General features: G+C 38.9%; 2 protein-coding genes across 3 annotated transcripts; one reads left to right on the forward strand and one right to left on the reverse strand.

The window, feature by feature from the left end:
• Nucleotides 1-11,062: 11,062 nt before the first annotated feature.
• kcns3b (potassium voltage-gated channel, delayed-rectifier, subfamily S, member 3b) lies at nucleotides 11,063-15,069 on the reverse strand. 2 transcript variants are annotated; one of them, XM_024290501.2, is made up of 2 exons: nucleotides 14,966-15,069; nucleotides 11,063-14,749 (listed from the first exon to the last, which is right to left on the reverse strand). In XM_024290501.2, exon 2 carries the CDS (start codon nucleotides 14,740-14,742, stop codon nucleotides 13,252-13,254), a length of 1,491 nt encoding a protein of 496 aa, XP_024146269.1. In that variant the 5' UTR covers nucleotides 14,743-14,749; nucleotides 14,966-15,069; the 3' UTR covers nucleotides 11,063-13,251. The 2 variants fall into 2 exon arrangements, with proteins under 2 accessions (XP_024146269.1, XP_024146270.1); XM_024290502.2 differs by having other exon boundaries at nucleotides 11,063-14,746; nucleotides 14,966-15,036.
• Nucleotides 15,070-16,887: 1,818 nt separating this feature from the next.
• On the forward strand, nucleotides 16,888-21,167 carry LOC112158501. Its single transcript, XM_024291928.2, has 21 exons — nucleotides 16,888-17,047; nucleotides 17,123-17,178; nucleotides 17,250-17,336; nucleotides 17,406-17,527; nucleotides 17,598-17,741; nucleotides 17,812-17,910; nucleotides 17,984-18,157; nucleotides 18,223-18,325; nucleotides 18,396-18,616; nucleotides 18,685-18,841; nucleotides 18,907-19,118; nucleotides 19,184-19,298; nucleotides 19,359-19,558; nucleotides 19,631-19,745; nucleotides 19,813-19,982; nucleotides 20,053-20,147; nucleotides 20,214-20,344; nucleotides 20,428-20,617; nucleotides 20,693-20,834; nucleotides 20,902-20,998; nucleotides 21,067-21,167. The coding sequence occupies exons 1-21, from the start codon at nucleotides 17,025-17,027 to the stop codon at nucleotides 21,138-21,140; spliced, it is 2,727 nt and encodes a 908-aa protein (XP_024147696.1). The 5' UTR covers nucleotides 16,888-17,024; the 3' UTR covers nucleotides 21,141-21,167.
• Nucleotides 21,168-23,008: the final 1,841 nt, after the last annotated feature.

A 23,008-nucleotide genomic window follows, 5' to 3' on the forward strand; every position in this document is an offset into this window, starting at 1 on the left:
AGTTCCACTCTCTCCTCTAGCTTACAGCCCTTTGCAACCCCAACATAATATTAAAGGTGTGACAAAAATGACGAACAAGTCGTACAGTTTTGAGCCAAATGCGGGACAAGCTTCCTCTAAACCGCCCCATTCATCCAATGGGTCACAGGGCGAGCAATCGCAGCCATAGACCAGAGGTGTCAGATTCCGACAAAAACTCGTCCCTACTGCCGCCGACCATCCGGATCAGATGTATTGACAGTGGAAAGCCACAATGCCAGGTTAGTTGGAAGACACGTAGCCCTCGAGGGCTGAAGTTTGACCCCTGTGAAGTATACTCCCCCAGTGTCTCATGGGAGAACCTCGTCAATTGAGCCGCTTGTATCTGGGTGGTCGTTCTTTCAGTCTTGACTTAGATATCAGCCGCATAAATCTGGTCGGGGGAGCAAGAAAAGAATCTGGGGAACGGGTCATGGAGAATATGGGTTTCCATGACAACAGGCTCTGCCTATCACACGTTCAGTGGATTGTTTTTGGTACGGTGGAGGGAGTGTGCCCTTGGCCCAGGAGGGGCCAAGGGCACACTCCCTCCACCGTACCAAAAATTAGAGACAAGCTTCTGCAGAACTGAAAAGAGATCGACCAGTAATTTTAGGGACACGTTTAAAACAAATCCTTTGGATGTGTCAAGTCACTTTCCTTGGCCCTGAATTCAGCTGACATCCCCCCGTACGGTATATTTTCTTTTAATTTTTACACAAGAATTCCCTTTTTTGCTTACCTGCTTTAGGATACTCCCTTTCATACTCCTCTTTTTGATGAGGAAACCCTAAATCCAACCTCCACAAGGTGGACATTAGTGCTCCATCCTCGTTCCTCGGCTTCTGCAGGAGATCTCCTTTTGTTTTAAGGTTTACTCACTATCGCTCTCTCCGGTGAAGTATCAGGACCGCAGTTTGTTGCACTAATGACTTTATTTTTCTTCTTTGTCCTCAAAGTCACTGTCAAACTAACACACAAATAAATAACTTAGATACAAATTTCGCTATAAGAAATTACATGAACAGAAATAAACACACGTACCTCGCTGGCCGCATTCACCAAAAAAGAAAACAAGAAAAACTTCTCCATACAGCTTCATAACTGTTAAAACGTATTTTCTTCTCAGTCCTTTTGTCATATATGTCTTAATTTTCCATCTTCTTTGGTTAATCTCTTTTGTCTTATAGAACTCAGAAAGTGGCGTTACAACAAAGTTTTCTGAGCAACAGGGTCTTTTCAAAAGCTCCGCCCCTCGGTAGTTTACAAAATAAAATGCAGAAAAATGCAAAATAAGAATTAAAACAAACAAATTAAGAACAAATTCTGATACTCTTATTGTGGCAGTTAAATCACCTTCAAGTCAAAAGGTCCCACAGGATTTGACGGCCAAATCACGGGTAAAAAAGTTGGAAAGTCTGCCACACGCGCTTAGATGCTCCAACTTTATCCATTCCTCTACTAGAACATTCCTCAGACGCTGTAAGCGGCAATCCAAGCGCAGAGTGGCCAAGGAAATGGCCGTGCTACAGCCGTGCATGAGCGCAGAATTTCAGCGTCCAAGCGCGTGAGCCGGCGTTCGCTCCACGGCCAATCTCGCACTGAAACTGCTGTTGCGCGGCCAAATTTTCAACCATTTTTTTCCGCTAATTTTCCACAGCTGTAGATCGCCCGTTGCACTTCCAGTCCGCTGCTAATATCGTCTGTACCGCAGGAAGGAAATATTTTCTTTGAAGTGGGACAGGGTCTAAACCAACGGAACATAGTTACATCTTCATTTGTGTTTGTCGCCATTAGGAAGCATTTCTCTCTGGATCTTTCTTTTGTTTGGTGAAATCCTCCAAATTTGATAATTCACTAGGATGCTGGAGCCTATCCAAGCTTTTGTTGGCTCATAATCACAATCCAAGCAGACTTTTGAGTCAACAATTAACCTATAGAGCATGTTTTTTTGGATTCTAGGAGGTAGAAGAACATGCAAACTCCACACAAGAAAGGTCCAGCCAGGATTTGAACCAGAACCTTCTTGTCGTAAGGGAAAATTGAGCATGAGCATCCCGTTTCCTAAAAATAATTACTTATTTTTAACACAAAAAGCATTTTGTCTGACCTAAAAACAGACTAAACTGGACATCTTAATGATCTCAAAGATGGCAGCTACCTCCTGCACTCTATGTTTGCTTTCTCAACAAGGCCATCCCTCTTTCTGTGAGCACTTTCCATATCAAGTAAACTCAGAGCAGCTGTACAGCAAAATATCCTTCTTTAGCTCTTTGGGCTCTGTTATAAATTGAGCTGACAACTTCAATAAAGTCCATCTTCGCTCTTGGACGTAAACAAACAGCCACTCTCCTCAGCTACAGCAGATTTGCTGAACGTTGGAAACATCCCATCGCTGCTGCTGCTGCTGCTGCTTTGCGACGTTGTTTTGAAAATTGTGCATTACCGCTCATAAAATGCATGAAACAGTTGGAAAGCTTTCGGATAGAAGGCGAGTTTGCCAAAAATCTATTTAAAGCGGAGCAAAATCGATTCAATTAATCAAGAAGATGTGAGTTGGATTTAGGCAAAGAAAAAAGGCAGACGGAATCTCTGATTAATCACTCTCGCACGATGCCTCCAAATAATTTTACGGCTCGTCAGACCAGAACTGGAGCCCAGGATGGCTGTTCCATTTGAAGTAAAATCATACTTTAAGTGCACAAACACATGAAAATACAACAAAGCTGGGCACTAGGTGGATAAATACAATCCATCCATCAGTTATCTTCAAGGTCATCCTCTAATCAAAGCAGTCACCGGAGCACAATCCTGCTGAGCCCTGCAGGAGATCTGAATAATGTCTTCAGATTTGAGTCGATTTTGGTTTTGACGTCAATCGACATCTCACAGTAACTAATGGGAACGCGAGCTACCTCGTCCCTGCAGCAGGGATGCAGCAAAAGCTGTCAGCTTCAGTCAGTCTCCTTTTATTATTGCACGATTTGTTTTTTTATATCACAACATTTCTCTCTCAGCGACTAAATCCTCACTTCCTGCCTTCAGAAATAGAGGAAATGCTCATTTTTTGTTCTATAAAACCTCCTGCAAGCCTCAGCGATGTTTATGTAAGTCATTTAATATAAACGTCTACACTGCATCTGTTTAATTGCACACAGAGATGAAGCTGCAGTACAAACTCGTAGGATGAGCCGAATATCAGATGATTATCGTCAATTTGTTAGCCATTTTCTTCTGGATTTCTATTTACAGACACCTATTAACGCCCTGAAAAGCTAAGTAGTCTTCATTGTTATTTATGCAAATATCACAAGTAGTTCGCATTAAAAAATCATGGAGGATTGATTGTGCTCCATCTTCCTGAGTTTTATAGATCCATTTTATGACTAAAGTCATAAAATCACACTTTTAAGTGGCTACAACACAACACCCTTTATGTAGATTTTATACTCTTGCTTTTCGGGAATTGTTTTTTATCCACGCGGTTTGATTTATGGGCGATTCTGAGCATAAATTTGATGATCAGGTGCAATGATTTAGGAGGCAGTTTTCTCCCTTTCAAAGCAACTAAACAGCACAGGCAGCTTCCACGTCTGCAGCTGCCAGATCGCACACGACAGGAGAGATCATTTATCACCGACAGAATGAGAGACTAAACCAGCAAAGAACGGTTTTGGGCCATTAATCTGAAATAATAATCAAGTTTGTGAGGCAGTCACTGCTTTTGTAGGCCCTTTCAATGAGCCGGAGCGTTTCAATTTGAGCAACATCTAAACTAAAAGTGAGGCTTTTATATACTGTTCATACACTTAAAATGCTCCAATTTAGTCTGAGGAAGTATTCAGTTAGTATACTTACACTACTTGGTCTGCAGTACAGGGGAGGACTTACCATTGAGCCAAGTAGGGCGATTGCCTAAGCCCCCTAAATATTTAGACAACCTGGACACTTATTAGAAGTGTCTAAAATACATTTTTATTTATTATTGTTATTTAACTTTAAAAAAACAACAAATGAGTGAAATGACCAATCATATGAAAGTTTTTTGTCCTCCCCCGTCTCTTTGCACCAATGGAATATTCCAGTCAACACCAACTTCCCAGATTTGGCGCCAAACTAAGCAATTTTTGTTCTGATTTTGTGGCCAAAAATTGCCATACCGTATTTTCTGGCTACTTTTTTCCTAGATTTTGAACTTTTGAGCTTGTAAAAAAGGTGCGGCTATTCTGTGGATTTTTTCCCCACCACTAGGGGCGCTCTAACTGGAATTAGAATAAAAAAATAAAAAAATCAATGCAAAGAAGAATAGCCTACGCTAGTTTTTCTTTAGCAGATGGAATAAATTACTGATAATTTTAAATCCTTGCCTCTTTATCAGGGGAACCACATGGAAAAGTTTGTACGATGTGAGTTTTAAGTTGAAGTTTAGATAAAAAAATTACTTTTTTTCAATTTTTTTTTGTTTTTGGTTCTGTTTGAATTCTTGTTTTGATACTAGCTAGCTGAGGATTGGAGGTGGATCAGCTGATCCTGACATGGATAACAAAGAGTTCTCAGAACTAAATAAACTTTGTTGGGGCTTTTCTTCTCATGTTTGTCCCATTTCTTCTCAAATTTCCCTGATTTTCGGTCTCATTGTGTCCAACTTTACTTGAGTTGAGTTTACTTTTAAGACTAAAAAGGGAAAAAAGTTGGAAAGCTGCAGCTTTTTTGCTGCCTCAAGCTCAGTGAAGATGGGATTGTTTACACCAGAGGTCATAAATTTTACAAACTTGCAGTTTTTCTGCAGAACGATGAAAACTAAGATTCCTGCAACCCAAGAATGTAGAAAAACTTGTACTAAATATTTTAAAAAGATTATGACAGTTTTCTAACATACATGTTATGGAGAAAAACATCAATAAATATGTATATTTTTAATAAAACAGGAAAAATTATCTTTCAAGTGGAGACTTTTTACAATCTCTTAGTAAAATTGACCCAAAATTACGTATTTTTTCAGCTGATGGTGAGATCTGAGATCTTGTGCGAGCCACCCCTTTTACCGCTCAGATTCATGTCCCTCCTCCTCCTCCTCCTCTTTGATTCATTAGCAGGACTCCAACCCATCTACTCCTTTACAGCCTCCATTAAATTCTTGCTCTCTTCATTTCAACTCTCCATGGATCCCGACTGCACGAGTTTATCATCCGGGCTAAGTGCTGCAGCCGCGCTGTTGACATTTTTCAGGCCACACTTCATTTTTAGGCAGGCCCACCACCAGTCACTCTGAAAAGCATCAATAAAATGTAAATTCGGTTTATGAACGGTTGTGATGTGATGTTTTTTTTCTGTGCACCTGTTGTTTTTATTAAGATTTAAGAATAAAGGGACTGTGTGGCTCATAATCTCTGCAAGAAATATAGATTTTGAACTAAAGATACATATTTATGTTAATAATTCAGCTGTCAAGAGGAAGAAATTTTTAAAAATTCAGATTTTTGCAAAGATGCTGCAGAAATAATCACTAATGCATCTTCTTGCAAGAAAAAAAGATTACTCTCAATTTTTTTCAAAGTCTTACAGTTATTATATGGTTTAAAGCAGGCGTCCCCAAACCTTTTTTTGTGAGGGTCATATAACTGTTTTCTCTCTTGATGTGGGGCCGAGGTCGGTTTGCAGGCTAACAGAAAAAGTGCAACAATCACAGCCTATATGTAAACATTTACAGTTTTCCAGAAAGCCACACATGTGCACATTTTAAATAATTCATTTCCATAATCTTCACAGAAAAAAATTAAAGATAAAAAACACTAGATATATAGCATTACCTGTGACAATGCTAGTGTGAATGCTGTAAGCTGAAAGTGGCCACTGAAAATGCTAGTGCTATTAGCTGAAAATGCTGAAGTTGATTAACAAAACTAAACAAAACTTAACAAAAATGCTAAAGATAGATGAATAGCTGAAGATGCTTTAAGTTGATACCTGAAAACCCTGAAGCTGATAGCTGAAAACGCTGATAGCTAGCTAAAATATAAGTGAAATGCCAAATTAGCATTAAAAACTAAAAAAAGCCTAAATTGGCTAGCATGTGGCTGAAATATTTGCTAAATGAAAAATTAGCCTAAAAAAACAAAAAAGCCAAGTTAGCCAAAACAGCAGGCATGTAGCTGAAATATTAGCTAAATGAAAAATTAGCCTAGAAAACTGAGAAAAAGCCTAAATTAGCAAAAACAACTAGCATGTAGCTGAACTATTAGCTAAATGCCAAATTAGCCTATAATATGTGAAAAATGTCTAATTTACCCAAAGTAGCTAGCATAAAGCGAAATATCAGCTGAACTCCAAATTAGCCTTCAAAACGTAAAACAGCTTTAATTAGTCAAAACACTTAGCATGTAGCTTAAATATTAGCTAAACTCCAAACTAGCCTAGAAAACTGAGAAAAAGCTTAAATTAGCCAAAACAGATAGCATGTAGCTGAAACATTAGTTAAATAAAAATGAGCCTAAAAAAAAATAAAAAGCCTAAATTAGCCAAAACACCTAGCATGTAGCTGAAATATTAGCCAAATTAAAAATTAACCTAAAAAATAGAGAATTCTGAATTAGCCAAAATAGCTAGCATAAAGCTAAAATGTTAACTAAACTCCAAATTAGTCCAAAAAACGGAAAAAAAAACTAAATTAGTCAAAGCAGCTAGCATGTAGCTGAAATATTAGCTAAATGTCAAATTAGCCTAAAAAACTGGAAAAGTGTCTCATTTAGCCAAAACAGTTTGGGGGGCCACATTTGAAGGAGGGCCGGATCTGGCCCACGGGCCATAGTTTGGGAACCCAGCTTGGTTTAAAGCAACAACATATTATTGTAACACGACCTTTAGATAAAGTTGCTGCTGTCACAATTGAAGTGTATGCAGACGTTTTTTTACATGTTTGGAGAAAATGCCCTCTAGAAATGTTTCCCAGCATCATAAAGTTTTAATAAAGCCAAACTATTTATTTTCATATCCTACAAACAAAAAGGACATTAATGCTGACTTTTTAGAAGACTTTTCTGCTGCATAAATCCAGCATTTTTGACAACAGTTTTACAGAAAAATAAGACATATCTCAAAAATAAAAACGGTCTCACCACACTGATAAAATCATAAATGTATTTTCATTTTGTCAACGTTTTAGCCTACAGCAATGTCCTTTTGTATACATCAACACAAACTTCTAAATCTAATTTATTTAGTTCATTTGAATTTCAGGGTAAAAATAATTCTTTTGTCTTTTCATTTGTGAGTGGAGCAAGCGTGGATGCTGACAACCTGACGAATAAAAATGGAAACCCAAAGAGAAAGGTTAGAGCTAGACGGCTGCTGGGCTGTGGTTGTTTCACATTTGCAATTCAAAATCAAAACTTTTTTTTGTCACAGCTCTTGCCAGAATCCTGCAGACTAAAGTAGATGTTACATAACACAGAAGGAAATAGTTTGAAAAGTTTACAAAAAATTAGGGAACAATCAATACATTTCACCACAATAACATGAAAAGTATCCAATTTTGGGGTAATTAAACATATTTAAACTGCGTAAAATATAGATTTTTGGGGGAAAAATATGGAAAGTAAAATCAGTTTAATCAGAATCTCAATCAGTACAAAAGAAAAAAATATATTTTACAATCTGCAAGCTTGCACAAAATAAATAAATAAATAAATAAAAGTCCTTTGAGGTGCTGGTGGATTATTTGCTTATAATAACTTCTTACCCACGAAGGTGAGTCTGTATTCCATTCTTCGTAGCCTGATTCCAGGAAACTTCCATCATAAATACAAACCTGGACCTCAAAAGTTATGTAAGTTCTGCGGTTATTTGAACTTTATTTTTGTTTGAAGCAGAACCACTCCCTTTACAGTTTCCCAAAGTGAAAATCTCAGTGAAAAGGGAGGAAAAGTCGACTGCAAATTTGTTTTCACCGCCTCCGGTACATAAAAATCAGGTGGCTAATTGTTCTACAGCTTCCTGCTGTCAATGGCACTGGTGCAAAGGTCTTCTAAATACTGTTATTTATGATAAATCGGCACTAGATTGTGCTGTTTTCCTTTCATGCAGCAGTAAAGAATGAGTGATTGGATTCAGGCCAAACCCTGCAGAAAAGTTCCTGAGTCAACAGCAGATCTCCATCAGCCAAACCACCTCGTATAGAGACTTTCAATGACACCAGGAAATGCAGCGTGCAGCGACTTTTTGGACCAAATGCTGCTTTAATGCAGGACACTCTGAACTCCAGCATCTGCCAAGAGGAGACAGGACAGATTTCACAGCTGAAAACCTGCTGGTAGTTTAGCAAAACATTATATTTGGTCTAAAATAAATACATAAATGAAATAAACCACGTTTCAAAATGTAAAACTATGCACTTTTCTGCATGTTCTCCTAATCTTAATGTGAAAATATGGTGTAAACCACAACTTTAAATGATTCAGTGGTTTAGATTAGATTATATTATTTCTTTGAATTACCATTTTTTCTATGTGAATTATCAATTCTGAATTCTAACTTCTAATAAAATATTTATCCTTTACCAACACAGATTCAGGTCATTAAAAATCCCTAAGTAACAATAAATCCCATCATTATGTTAGTAGACATAACACTATTCCAGACATTGCAGATCAATTATCAAATTTTAGAAATATGTGCAGATTGAATCTCTATAGGGAAAATTTAGAGTCGCCAATTAACCAATGAAAGTGTGTTTTTGGACTGTGGGATGAACCCGTGTATACGAGAACAAGAACTTTTATTTTAGAAAAACTATTCTTGTCACTTAAACATATTTTCTTAAACTAAGACTAATTTGCAATTGAAAAATGTGTTGATTTTTATTGTAAGATTGAAATAAGTACATTTTGAATGGCTGGCTGGATGGATTTTTATTTCTTAATACCGTATTTACCGAGTATAAGTCGCAATTTTTTTCATAGTTTAACCAGGGGTGCGACTTATACTCTTATACTTTTTTTAGACATCAAAATGTTTATATTTACTATATTCCCAGTAAACCCCAGTTTACTTTTAACAGTTGTTTCCTCTAACAACCACTAGAGGGAGCCGCACTCGAAGTATTTGCTACTGAAAGCGGCAGAAGAAGTGTTGTGTATCTGATTATTTTTCTCTTAAACTTTGATAATTTTCTTGTACAGATCAAATTATTATTATTATTGTATTTATTTTATTTTTTTAAACTGTGTTGGACTTGGTGGATTTGTTCTGAAACGTCACAATTTTCTCCTAAAAGTGCAACTTATATATGGTTTTCTTCTTCTTAATTTATACTCCGTGCGACTTATACTCCAGAAAATACAGTAATAATATGCTCTAAATAAAATAATTAAATCTTCTTTAATAAATAAGCGGAATGAACATCCCAAATTCAAGATACTCGTTGAATATGAGTGGGAATATTCATATTTTTCCACAAAAAACAACTTGATGATGGGATTGATCCTTACAGAGAACATCCTGGTTATTTGTCTCTTTGAGGACCGCCACATCCTCTGTAAAGCATCTTCACAGAAATGGAAGTGACAGACACTTGCAATCATTTATGAAAGCCTTAATTTGGATTAGTGCTGCCACAAACGATTATTTTTATAGTCGACAAATCACCGATTATTTTTTCCCGATTAGTCTACTAATCGGGTCAAGTGCAAACTGGATGTAAATTACAACCATTGAACCATTATTAGCTTTAAACCAACTAAAACACTGGATATATAGCATTACCTGCGTTAATACTAGTTTGAATGCTGTAAGCTGAATTTGACTGCTGACGATGCTGGTGCTAATTTGTGAACACGCTAAAATTGATAGCTGAAAAAGCTGAAGCTAATAGCCATCTAAAATATTAGCTAAATATCAAATTAGTCTCAAAAACTGAAAAAAGCCAAAATTAGCTAAAATAATGCACCTGAAATATTAGCTAAATAGCCTAAAAAAGCAGGAATTCGCTAAAATAGCTAGCATGCAGCTGAAATATTAGCTAAATAGCCTAAACAAGTAGGAATTAGCTAAATTAGCTAGAATGCAGCTGAAATATTAGCTAAGTAGCCTAAAAACAGCAGGAATTAGCTAAAATAGCTAGCATGCAGCTGAGATATTAGCTAAGTAGCCTAAAAACAGCAGGAATTAGCTAAAATAGCTAGCATGCAGCTGAAATATTAGCTAAGTAGCCTAAAAACATTAGGAATTAGCTAAAATAGCTAGAATGCAGCTGAAATATTAGCTAAATAGCCTAAAAACAGCAGGAATTAGCTAAAGTAGCTAGCATGCAGCTGAAATATTAGCTTAACTTCAAAATAGCCACAAAAAACATAGTAAATGCCAAAATAGTTCAAATAAGCAAGCATAATTCCATTATACCTTTCAACTTTACTACACTCTGACTCCATATTATATAAAGTAACGACTAATTGACTATTAAATTAGGTGTCGACTATTTTAATAGTCAATTAGTCGACTGATCATGGCAGCTCTCATTTCTACATCAGTAACACTCGATTCTGACGTGACAGTTTTTCTAAATGAAATCTGCTATATTGAACTTAAAAAAAGAAGTGTCCTGAACACAGTATTCAGGGAGCTGCCTCTGCTCATCCCTGCAGTGACTTCTGTCCAGCATTGATGTCCAGACTGCAGCAGAGAGCGCCGCAAGATGAAAAACATCGCCGTCTTTGGCCTGCACTCAAGTGGCATCAAATGAGCATTAAAATGCTTTCCGGCGATTACAAACATAAATCCAAGACAGGGAGTTAGAGGGAAAAAACATCTTAATAAAATTGTATTGATTTGTTTTTTCAGTTTCCACTCATGAAAGAGACTCTGGGGTTTCTGATCGAAATTCGATTGTGCAGTGACACCTTTTATCCCAGCTGTTTAATGCTCCGCCGCATCCAGTCGGTTTGCATTAAGACTTCCTTGTCCCCGGCAGAGATATTGTGGCGAGCAGCGTCAGCTTTAGCGTAATGACTGAGTTTAATTCAGAGTAAAGAAAAGCCTGAAGGCGGAGCTGGAAACACAGGTATTCATTCAAGCAGCAGTGGCATTTCTGCTGACACATTGTGACCTTTACAGGTAATTGCCTTTTTTCTTCATATTTGCACTGCTAGGACCAGGCCCCACAAGTTTTACAGTCCACTTGATGTTAGGTTTTGCTGCAGTTCACTTGAGGTCAGTCGGACTAAAACATTTACGGACAATAAATGAACACAAAAAAAAAAACAGATTTTATGACTTTCATTGAAAAAACAACAATAAATCCAACTTTTATGATCATAAAAAGGGAACATATATTATTTTAAATAAAGTTAAAGTCAAAACTTCAAGGAAAGTGACAGTAAATGCAAAACTTTTCCCTGAAAATGAAACAAATTTATCAGATTCTCCTGCGTTAAAATATTTATTGCCATTTTTATATTGGAATTATATTAATTTATTCGTGATTATTATAATTAAATTCCCTAACCATTGAAAAATGTGTTTTTTGCATATACAGAAAATTAAGATAAAAATTCAATTTCTGAGCATTTTTTTTAATTTAAATTGTTGTGATTTAGGAACAGACGACAAATTTGTGACCTAGGAAACAAGCTCCGCCCCATTCTGATGTATCCACGTACAAACGACTATCATATTTTTCCGAGCATGAGTCACAATCTTGTATGCCATTATAAAAAATGGCTCGTTTTTTTCCCACTTGCTACCACTAGAGGGCACTGTAGATGAATGCATTAGTATTTGCTACAGATTCAACTCAGAAGAAGAAGCGCCACCATCACCAAAGTTGTTCAAAAGCAACAAAAATGAAGAATAATTCAATAAATTTTGTGATTTGAAGCAATATGAAGAGTTTAATTGACTTATAGACACTAATTTAGTTTATCTCATGTTTAATGAATCATTTATATATTTAATCTATTTAATAACTTGCTTTTCTAGATGAAATGTCTGTTCTTGGTTCAGTATTTTGTTTAGTATATTTCTCCCAAAAGTGTCACTTATACTCATATTTGATGTTTTTGTCTATCATACATTTTTCTGTAGTCGGGAGCGACTTATAGTCTAAAAACATGGCACGTTTGAGCAGGAGAGCGTGTAAACAGAGAGCTCTCAGCAAAATTTCTAATAAACTTCTGCCGCTCTGTTGAAATATTGACCTAAAAAGGACAAGTTTTTGGATTTTGGCAAAACAGACATCATAATTAAAAGACAACTTAAAATAGATCAAAAAATGATCAAAATGGGTCTTTAACGTGATTGTTGTGGCCTAAAGTTGACTTTTTTTCCGATGGGAACCGAAAAGCTCAAAATTTGCATCTCTTTGAAAAGCTAATTTAGTGATAATCAATACGTTTCAAAGTCAATTCTGTCTCCCCTTAGAGTAAAAAAAAAAAAACAACTAAAAGAAACAAAATGTAGATTAAGCAATATGCTAATCCGAGTGACGGTCATCTGAACAAAAATCGAAACTCGTTTGCAAAAGCTAATGACAAACCCAGCTAAAATTGGGTTTTTATTTAAAATCTATTTTCAAAAGGATAGCTTTAATTTAAAAACAAAAGCAACAATCAAATCATTCAAAATAACATTTAAAAGGCTAATTCTTTAATGCTTTCTGAGCACATTTGAAACGTCTAGCAGCAGCTCATCAAAGTGCAAACACCAAAAAGGAACAGATCAATACTCGCAGGAACAGAATGTTAAAGAACATTTTTCTGTTTGTTTTGGTTCTTTTTAGTGTGCATGCTGAGCAAAATGACCAATTTAACAAACATCCTGCAATCTTTATATTTGTGACCTTATTTCATTACTCGCCTTCAAAACGTATTTATATCTGGCCATGCAAGCCTGTGACTTCTCAAGTGTGAAACAGCGTTTTTGTCATTCCGGCCGCTTGCATCTCAGCTTGAACTTTTAGCACAAATCAATACAGAACATCAGTTTGAGAAACATTAACATTATGGCTTCCCGCATGCATCGTTGCAGTTTTCTCTGGAAGAAAATGGGCTTTCACAGCGAAGTTCAGGAATTCCCTTTAGGTTTCTGGGATTTTTGGCGACTGAACGGACTGAATATATAAAAAAAAAGGGTAGATATTTTCTGTCTGAACAGGAAGACAGGACCAGTGATAAAGCACTCAGGCCTCTGAGGCACGGAGTGTTTTTCCGTCGCGAGGAGATATCCTGCGAAATGGTGGAAAACTCATTTTGCGGCGCCATTATCATGATCATACACTTCCATGTCCTGCAGGCTGGAGGCATCGGTATTATCCCCTGCACTGCTAACACTGTTCCTGAAGGCGAGGCTTCCTAGAAAAGGGTACACGCTGCCTCTGATGAACAAGTCTCGGATGTTAATGTAAGGCAGTTCTGGATCTTGTCTCTCAGGTTTGGTGATCCCCTTCCCCTCCATGGCTTTGTTTCTTTGATAGTACTTTGAAAACTTGTTAAAGATGACGGTGATGGGCAGAGCCACCACCAGCAAGCCGCAGATGATGCTCAAGGTGGCCACTAGCTTCCCCGCGACGGTCACCGGACATGTATCGCCGTAGCCCACGGTTGTCATGGTGATCAAGGCCCACCACCAACCGGCGGGGATGGTTCCCAAATCTGTGTTCTTCTCCTCTTTCTCTGCAAAGTAGATGAGCGCAGAGAAGACGGAGATGCCCACGGAGAGGAAGAGGATGAGCAGACCCACTTCGTGGTAGCTGTGGCGCACTGTGGCGCCCAGAGCTCGCAGCCCGATGGAATGGCGGGCCAGTTTGAGGATTCGGAGGACCCGCATGAGCCGCAGGACCTGCACCACCCTCCCCACGTTCTCCAGGTCCTCGCTCTCCTCGGCGGTTTCCTCATCGGCCGTCTCCAGGGCGAGAGTGGCATAAAACGGCAAAATGGAAGCGACGTTGATGATGTTCAAGGGGTTTCCCAGGAACTTCTTGCGGGAGGGGGCCACGATCAGGCGGATGATGAACTCGGCCGAGAAGCAAGCGATGCAGATCTCCTCCAGGACGGCGAGGACGGGGTCCTCGATGGGTTTGTCGTTGTCGTCCACCCGCTGGAACTCTGGCATGCTGTGGACGCACATGGCGATGATGGAGGTCAGGACCACGCTGAGGGAGGCCACAGCGATGACCTTAGCCGCCGTGGAGTGAGCCGGATCCTCCAGCCGGAGCCAAACGTAGCTCCTCACCTCCCCGCACCAGGCGCCTTTAAACTTCGCCAGATCTTTATCGAGAGCCGAGAGCTCCTCGAAGGAGGAGTCAAAGCTGGGCTGCTGGTCGTCGCTCCGGATGTCCCAGTCCCTGTCCTCGATGAAGTCCTTCCTCTCGTGGTACCAGTTGCTGCAGCAGTTGCTGAGGTGCAGCTCCTGGATGCCCCAGTACTCGATTTCCTGACTGAAGGAGAAGACGCAGAACTCCTCCATCATGTGGATGCGTCCCGTGTGGTAGAAGTTGAGCACGCAGCGGAACACCCGGGGGTTCCTGTCGAAGTAGTACTCCATCTCCGCCGGGTTGTAGTCGTCGCACAGCTCCAGGATGGCGTCCTCGCTCTGGCAGTGCAGCAGTCGGGCCAGGCGCGTGCGAGGGAAGCGGAGCAGCGTGTGCGCGTCCACTCTATGGCGAACCCCTCCCACGTTGAGATGGACCTGGTCCTTCTCGTTCCCACGCTGGTGGAGGACTTCCCCGTAGCCCATGGTTCTACTGATGCAGAAAAAGATTGATTTATATTTCAACGTTTTTCCTCTGAAGGACTCAATAAACCTCTGAGGAAACGGCTTAACAGGCTGAGTTACTGTCACTTCCATCACAGCAGGAATCAAATTACAGACAATAAAAGGCAACAAGTTCAAATAACTTCCAGCACAAACACATTTCTATTTAAAAAGCTCATGTTTTCCAGCAGAATGTAAAGTTTACCCGCACTTGGAGCCGTCCTATCCATTCAAATAAGTTCCCGTCTCTGCCATGCTGCCCCGGACAGCTGCGACCAGCAGGTCTCTGGAGGTTGTGAGGAGGTGCCGCAGCTCCGGGGACGGGACAAGAGGAGGCGGAGGCGGGACAGCAGCTCCGTGGGAGCAGGGAGGAGGAGGAGGAGGAGGAGGAGGAGGAGCTAGAGGAGAGGAAGCCTGCAAATGTCTGCAAGGAGGGACTCAAGTTCATCAACCCAGATTTGCTCTGTTGCTTTAGCAGTAAATCTGCTTTTGAGTGAAACGTCTGCAGCAAATAAGATCTGACATCTGGAATCTGCAAGATTCATCGACAGGAAAGAAAAAAAAAAACACTTTTTTGTTACACCAAAACGATAATGAGTTGGAATGTCTTAAACCAGCACTTTAATGCAGCTTTTTGATTACCTTTTTTATAAAATACATCGTTTCTTATTCAGCAATTCTTAACAAATCGAAATATTGTGTTGCTTTATTTGTTACACACTTTAAAACAACCTTTTAAAAGAAAAGAAAATATTTTCTTTTGTTTCAAACATAATTTGAGATTTTGGAAATGTGACTTTTATAACTAACTCCTATAATTGCTAAATTAACCTAAAAATGTCCTAAAAATTAATCAATTTATGTACATATGTATGTCTGTACACTAGATTTTGTTCAGACATATGACCATAAAGGGTGGTAGAATGTTCTAATAATGTTAAATTTGAATTATTTTATATTTTAGTTCCCTCTGCGATTGGATTTTGCCTTTAATTGCATTTAAACAGAAAGGGTCAAAAAAGAAATAAACTCAAATAAACTGAAGATAAATTTTCTTTTTTCTGTCTTTTTAGGGACACAATGTTTTACAATCCAACTTGTTCGGTTTATTTTAATTTTTTTTAATTCAGATCAGTTTTGAAAAGGAGTTGGACATGTAAAATGTTATATTTTCTTAGATTTTTACCCTGCATCTTATTTTTTTTTTTGAATTTATAGGGATGGAGGGTTCTGAGCATTGTGTGTATTGTACATTTTTTTTGTTTTAACTTTTGCTTTTGATTTTTAAGTTGCATAAAGTTTTTACTATGCATGAAAAAACACTTTGTGTTTTAAATGTATGAAAAGTTATTTTTAATAAAGTTGTATTTAATTTGATTAAAAAAAAGACAAGCATTAGGTTTATCTTTACAAAATTTCCTTTTTGACAAATTTTTACTTTTCTAATCAATTAATGATGACAAAAAAAACAACAAAGTAATGAGAGCAAATCAGCCTAATAAATTAGATTATTAAATTTACTTTTGGGAGTACAGCTTAAGCCAAAGTAATAATACTTAAGATGTAACTTGATAAGTGTCTTTATTTGTCACCTTTCAGACTTTATAGATGAAAAATGTTCTTAAAACATTCCTTCTATTTTGAGAGTTAACAAGTCAAAGGAAAATTTGAATATAAAAATAGGCCGTCCGCTTTTTCCTCATCAAATTAACAAATTAGCCGACATGAATTTGTGTTTTTGTGCCAATTTCTTGTTCTGTTATGACATTTGCCTCAAAAACAAATTAAAAGTTTAAATTCAGAAACTTGTGAACAAACATTTATTGCTTCTTTTGCTTGAGATTGAGTAGAAAAAGCTGGTTCTGTTTGTGCAAAGGCCACCATGTTGGTTTTGAATTGTTAAACTTTATTTAAAAAATGATATTTTTGCTTAATTGGAAATAAATTTCAGGCGTGAAAGGGTTAAACTTTTTTGTGTTAGAGTGGTCTGTTAAACTTTAACTGTCTTCACTGGAGAGTGGTGTTTTCACACAGTGTTACTTTTTACATGTTGTCAGTGAATGCAGCATTTTTTTGTCAGGCCTTCCACACAATTAGCCTCATCAGGCTGTGATGCGATACATCTGGTGTTGGCAGTATTTATTGGGACTGGGCCTCTCACAGTACAGCCAGAGTGGTCCTGTTCCAATCACTTCCACCAGATTCAGCAAAAGGAGCAGCAAGAACAGGAACTCTGAGGTTGCCAGGCTGTCACCAACTGTACCATGGATCATCTATTTGGATTAGGGTGTGCAGTCAACTTAACTTTTTTTTCCTCCTTAAATGTGTCCACCTCAGGCTTTAATGCTGCTTTATTTTGCAGATGGTTACTCATCTTAATAGGGATGGTGGATGTAGAGGCTCAGAGTCCTTCTTTAAGTGAGCCCTTATTTACTAGAAGGTTGACTGTTTTATTAGATTTTATCTAATACTTTACTTTTTATGTCCAGATATTGGCAAAAAATGTCTGGGGAATGTGATGCGTATTGATGTTGGCCCTCTTGGAGGAAAGAACCTGGAAGTTGCTGCTGTCATGAGTAAATATTTGCACAAACTTTATCTGTTTACACCTCCAAGTTTCTAATATTTCCAATCTCCTTCTTCAGATAACACTGCTGTCGTCCTCACATCAAGTTTAGCATCTCAATGTGGATTCAGCATGAAGAGGGACCAGCTGGGAAACGCTATGATCTTTGCCTCCCTTCAGAATTGTTTTGCTCAGAATCTGGTGACTATATACAAGCAGTTTCCAGATTGGATATTGGTAACTCTTTGAAGCTTATCACTCTTGCTTTCAGGCAGACGAAATGTTCACGACCACCTTGCATCTCCGTGTGTTTGGACCCTTTCTTGCTAAAGATGAGATTTACCAAGTGGTTGAAACTTGCCAATACTCCACCTGGGCTTCAAGGGAAGTCATTTGTGACACCAATTATATGGAAGTAAGTGACCATTGTGGTTAGCTGGTGGTGTAAAGGAAATAAAATTGTACTAATGTTGCTGCTTTTCTAGGTTTCTCTGAAAAGGGCAGTGCCAGAGGACTACCACCATCCCAAACATGCCATGCCACTGACGGGCATAAAGTCTCCAAACACTCGTCGCTCTGCGGAGGTTCAGGATGACTGCTCTTGAAAACCGGAGCCACAATTTCAGATTAAGCTACAGCTTGTACTCTCTTTTGCAGAAAGTACCCATGGATGCAGGATTCAGGATCACAACTGTAGTCTTCTTTACACCCGACGGCGAGAAGGTCATGACGGTCAACGATGCCCATAAGAAGGGATACTGGATTGGGAATTCTCCAACAAGACTGGTCCAGAGAGTCCCTTCAACAGCACCAGAAACATTCACTCATAATGTAGGTACATACTGTCTTAATAACTCAAAAGTAACTTGGTGGAAAGTAAGTTTTTGCCTCTACAGGTTGCAGGAGTTCCAATGAGAGTTTTCAAAACTTCAGCCATCTTTGAAAAGACATGGTTGGCGACACAGATTGATGCAGCAGCTGCTTGTCCACTTCAAGAGGGTAATGCAACCTCTAATCTAGCTTGAAGTATCTAAACTGCCAGACATACTAATCTGAAACTTTCCTGCAGGAAGTGTGTTCTTCACTCAAAGAACGATTACTTGGTACCTGCCCCGCCACATCGACCCAATGGTCTCCTCCCAACAGTTCACACTCTTGGAGGTTCACTTTGGAATTAATGGTCAAAGGATGGATGCTAGTGAAATGCAGGCCAATAAATACTCACTGGCTCTCACTGACCACTACATTGTCACTGAAATTCCCATTGGAGCTGCTGGCGGTTACTTTAAGGTAAGACTCGTCTGGCTAACTTGTGACTATCAACCTCCAACTCTAACTGGTTGCTCTTTATTTTGCAGAGCCATGTTCAGAATAACCTGTACTACGTCTCCTACATGATCGAGCCCATGCTCGAGCTGCTGTGGTCTGAAGACTCAGCTCAGGAGCTCACAAAATACAAAGTGTTTTTCACCATTGCAACCAACGTGCTTCCTCATCCTCCTCAGCTCGTTGACAGTAAGTCATACTTGCATATTCTTGAACGTTTTGCTTAAACGTAACATCTTCGTCTTTTAAATCAGATACAGTTCCAGCTGAGAGGATGTTCAAGATGGCCCTGGGACACTTTGCTCTGGATGTAGTGCTGATGAACATCACCCTTGGCTCGGAGGTCCTGTCAGTTACTGACTGCATGGCCAGAGGCTTTAACATCATGGAGCACTTGTCCCACAATGACACCATGAGGGTCTTCAGTCTGCAAGTGCCCTTCACTGACCCTGCAGTGACAAAATTGGTAAACCTGAACATCATAAATGGGATAAACTTGCTTCTGTTGGATCTAATGTCTTTCCTCAACAGGCAGGAGAGGGTGTGATGGTCCACTCGCTCCACTTAACCTTTGGCTTGCTTGTGTTGGACACACTTGCTCCCTTTTCTCATGCTGCCTACCTGGAAGCAGTCTTGGAGGACATGAGTGAGTACTAAAGTTTAGAGAACTTGGACAAACAAGGATTTAATGCTTTCCAATTTGCAGTCCCACCCTCAGTGACTGGTGGCTGCGATCAACGCAACTTTTTCATCCTGGTGAAATACGGAACAAAGGGCTTCAACTTTCAGACCACAGTGGGACAACGCTTGATGACTCCTAGTTTGGCTCAACACTACAACTACATGGAAAATGGAACTCACTTCAGTTTTGTTGTGCCGTTTTTGTCCATTGATGCTGCAGTTGAGGTTGGAATTAATTCAGTCTTATCATGCAACTTTTGAAATTTTCCTGAACTGACTAACTACTCCACTACACAGGCCATTGAGTCATCATCCATTAGGAGCAGACTCAATGTGATTCTGGTTAATCCCCAAACAAATGAACACCTGAAGGACTTCTCCATGGCTTGTAACTTCCCATCAACACTTACAGGTTTGTATTTCCACCACTTTTACCTACTTTGCTAAGCACTCAAATGACAACCTGGATATCTTTTCAGAATGTTTCCCAAATGGAACCATGACTGCTCTTGCTGTGAAACTGGAGTCTGTCCCTTCCTTGGACCCTAGTGAGTTGACCCTCAGAGACTCCAGCTGTGGCCCAGTGTACAGTGACAAGCGCTACGCCTACTTTGTGTTCACCGTGAACTCTTGCGGAACAACCAGGAAGGTAATGCAGACTGTTTTTAATTGGACCAGAATTAGAACTTTCTGTTGACTTCTGACTCTTGCTTCCTCAGTTTTTACCTGACGGCATGCTTTATGAAAATGAAATCGCCCTGCCAGATGACCATGAAATGAAACCTTCCACAAAGTCGGAGGAGGCTCATTATGAGTGAGTAAATGCTTAAATTGGGTTTAAATTGAAACCAGATCTTTAACTTTAAAATCTGTACTCCAGTCTGAAGGTTACCTGCCTCTACGACATCAACACCAGCCATGCTGTAGCTTTTCACACAAGACCTCGCAGGAGTGAGCCGTACGCAGAGAACTCAGAGGGCCAGCTCAATGTTGTGATGAGACTTGCTTTAGGTAATCCAATTCCTGATTTGGGGGGAAAAAAAATGTAACTTGATTGTGGTTGAAACACTAAATCTAATCATCCAATTGTTTAGATGATTCCTACAGCAACTTCCAGAGGCTTGAAGACTTTCCCATTGCAAAGTATCTTCAGCAACCACTGTACTTTGAGGTGGAGCTAACAAGGTCAACAAACCCACAAGTCTCTCTGGAGCTTGAGAACTGCTGGGCAACCCAAGAGGATGACAAGACTTCCCTGCCTAGATGGAACCTGATCATTAATGGGTAACTAGACACATTCCAGTGTTGTCTCAAAGAGTCTTGGACTAGACTTCTTACTAAGAACTTTTCCCTTCTAAGCTGTCCAAACCCAGTAGACCCTTACCAGGTCATCTTCCACCCAGTCTGGGCTGATGGAAGGGTTCGCTATCCCCCTCACTTCAAGCGCTTCGAGGTGCAGATGTTTGCCTTTGCTGATGAGAAAGATGACTTGGTTGGCCAGGTAACCACAATACAACTGGATTTATGTCTAACATTGCCAGCTTTAATAACCATTTATTATATTGCAGCTCTTCATTCATTGTGACGTTGTGATCTGTGATGCCAAAAACCCACTTGGTGGCGTTTGCAGCCGGCAGTGCACAAACTCTGAAACTGGAATGAGAGGTTTGAAGAACTGAACAATTGCCTGATATTGTCAAAGACCAACACTAACAGATTTGTTTTGTCTGCAGGTCAAAAACGTGACATTGAGGATGTTGCTGATTTTGAACACGTGTCTCTTGGACCCATTGGATTTTTGCAATAAATGAAATAAAGATTTATTTTAAATGAGCACTTGCATTGTGTTGACTTGCTGAAATTTAAATTTCTTTTGACTTGGAGTAAAAAATGTCACTGCAGCTGTTAGCAAGGTGGAAAGTAAAGGTTTGGATATTTAAACTTGGAATGTAATATACTAATTGTACAAAGTCCAAAAAACTAAGATTTGAGTATTGCCTAGGCATGCAATTAAAGTAAAACAAGATTTTAGAATTAATCTTAATCATTTAAATCCATGATATGTCCTTGATAGGGGACAAAAGCACTAGTATAAAACTAAGACTAGTAAATTTTATTTTTTTTTTTTTCTCCCCCAATTTCCATTCCTACAAGTCATGANNNNCATGAACCATATCAAATGTCATCTTGTCCCTTTCAGGGTCATGAAGACGCCAGTCCCTAACCTGGCTTATGGGCGAAGGCAGGATATACCTGGACAGGTTGCAGGGCCTCAATCGCACACCTAGTGAGAATTTACAGTGACCAATTAACCCATCAGTCATGTTTTTGGATAGGGGAAGGGAGCTGGAGACAACCCACACATGCATGAGAACATGCAAACTCCACAGTTGGTTGTTTCAGGACTTGAACCAGGGCCTTCTAGCTGTGATCCAAACCACTGCACCTCTGGGCAGCTCAACCATTACCAATAAATTAATTTCAAAATGATATAAAATAGACATTTGAAGGTATAATTCAGATTGAGGTACGGTAGGTTTATGACGTAATTAATATTCACAGCTAACAGGTATATAATGGCAGCAAAAATGGATCCAGCCGTCCTTCCAGTATAATGTGTAGAAACACTTTGAATTTAGCAAAAACGTGATTATATGGTGTGGTAGAATGATGTTCTGTTTGTAATATTTTGATGTGGAAATACAACAGTAAATAGATTTTCTATTTATTCTTGTTTGTATACGTATTCCATTAACACTTCATTATCTTGCAAGAATTACAAGGAATCTGGAAAACTTCACCAGCACTGTTCCATACCAAGTATTTCAGAGTCAAAATGGTTGAAATGTTAAAAATGTCTTTGTAGCTGTCTCTCCAGCTTACTGCTCCCCCAGAGGATGGGTCAAATGTGGACAACAAGTTTTACCCACCTTGGTTTGTAGCATGAGACTTTGACAGTCCTTGGAATGAGTTTCTCTTTACTCACTGTTAGCACAGTCCATCATGTGGGGGGATGAGCACAATAATATGAATGCTGTTAGAATCAGATCAGGCAAATCACATCCCTTCAGCTATAAAAATATTTGATCTGCTTTGTTTATTTATATCTGTATCAGGGATGTCCCGATCAGGTTTTTTTGGTCCCGATCCGATTCCGAGTCATTGGATTTTGTGTATCTGCCGATACCGAGTCCCGATCCGACACTTTTATAAGACATTTAAAACATGAATAAATTGAATAAATAGATTTGTGCTGTCCTTTATTTATATTTAATTAACCTTCTATTATTGTTAAAAAATAAATAGAACACTTCTGTGAAGTAGCTTTAATAAACAAGTAAAAATAGAGCAAACTCGGAAAAAACAACTATTTTCTTGTTATCAAAGTAATAATTAGTCACGTTTGTGACTTTAGCTTTAATATCTTTAGAGCTATTAAACATTTTTAACCAAATGGGATTCCTGTCCTCATTTAGAATTCTTAAAAACGATTTTAGTTTGAATTTGTTCATAGCTGATATTATTAGTTTTTATTTATTTATTTATTTTAGGATTATGTGATTCTTTTATAAGGCTCTTTAGGAATCACATTTTCGGTTTTATTACCACTGTAGTTATTTTTTTTTTTAACTTTTATTTCTCTGAAATCCAACAGGCATATCAAAGAACAGCTCG

Source organism: Oryzias melastigma, linkage group LG24 (assembly GCF_002922805.2).
Source record: "Oryzias melastigma strain HK-1 linkage group LG24, ASM292280v2, whole genome shotgun sequence".
Taxonomy (NCBI): Eukaryota; Metazoa; Chordata; class Actinopteri; order Beloniformes; family Adrianichthyidae; genus Oryzias; species Oryzias melastigma.

Coding starts and splice junctions, on each gene's coding strand:
- LOC112158501 (XM_024291928.2), top strand. CDS start 17,025: ATGGATCATCTATTTGGATTAGG. Junction 17,048..17,122: donor GATCATCTATTTGGATTAGG/GTGTGCAGTCAA, acceptor TTTATTTTGCAG/ATGGTTACTCATCTTAATAG. Junction 18,842..18,906: donor TCCTCCTCAGCTCGTTGACA/GTAAGTCATACT, acceptor CTTTTAAATCAG/ATACAGTTCCAGCTGAGAGG.
- kcns3b (XM_024290501.2), bottom strand. CDS start 14,742: ATGGGCTACGGGGAAGTCCTCCACCAGCGTGGGAACGAGAAGGACCAG.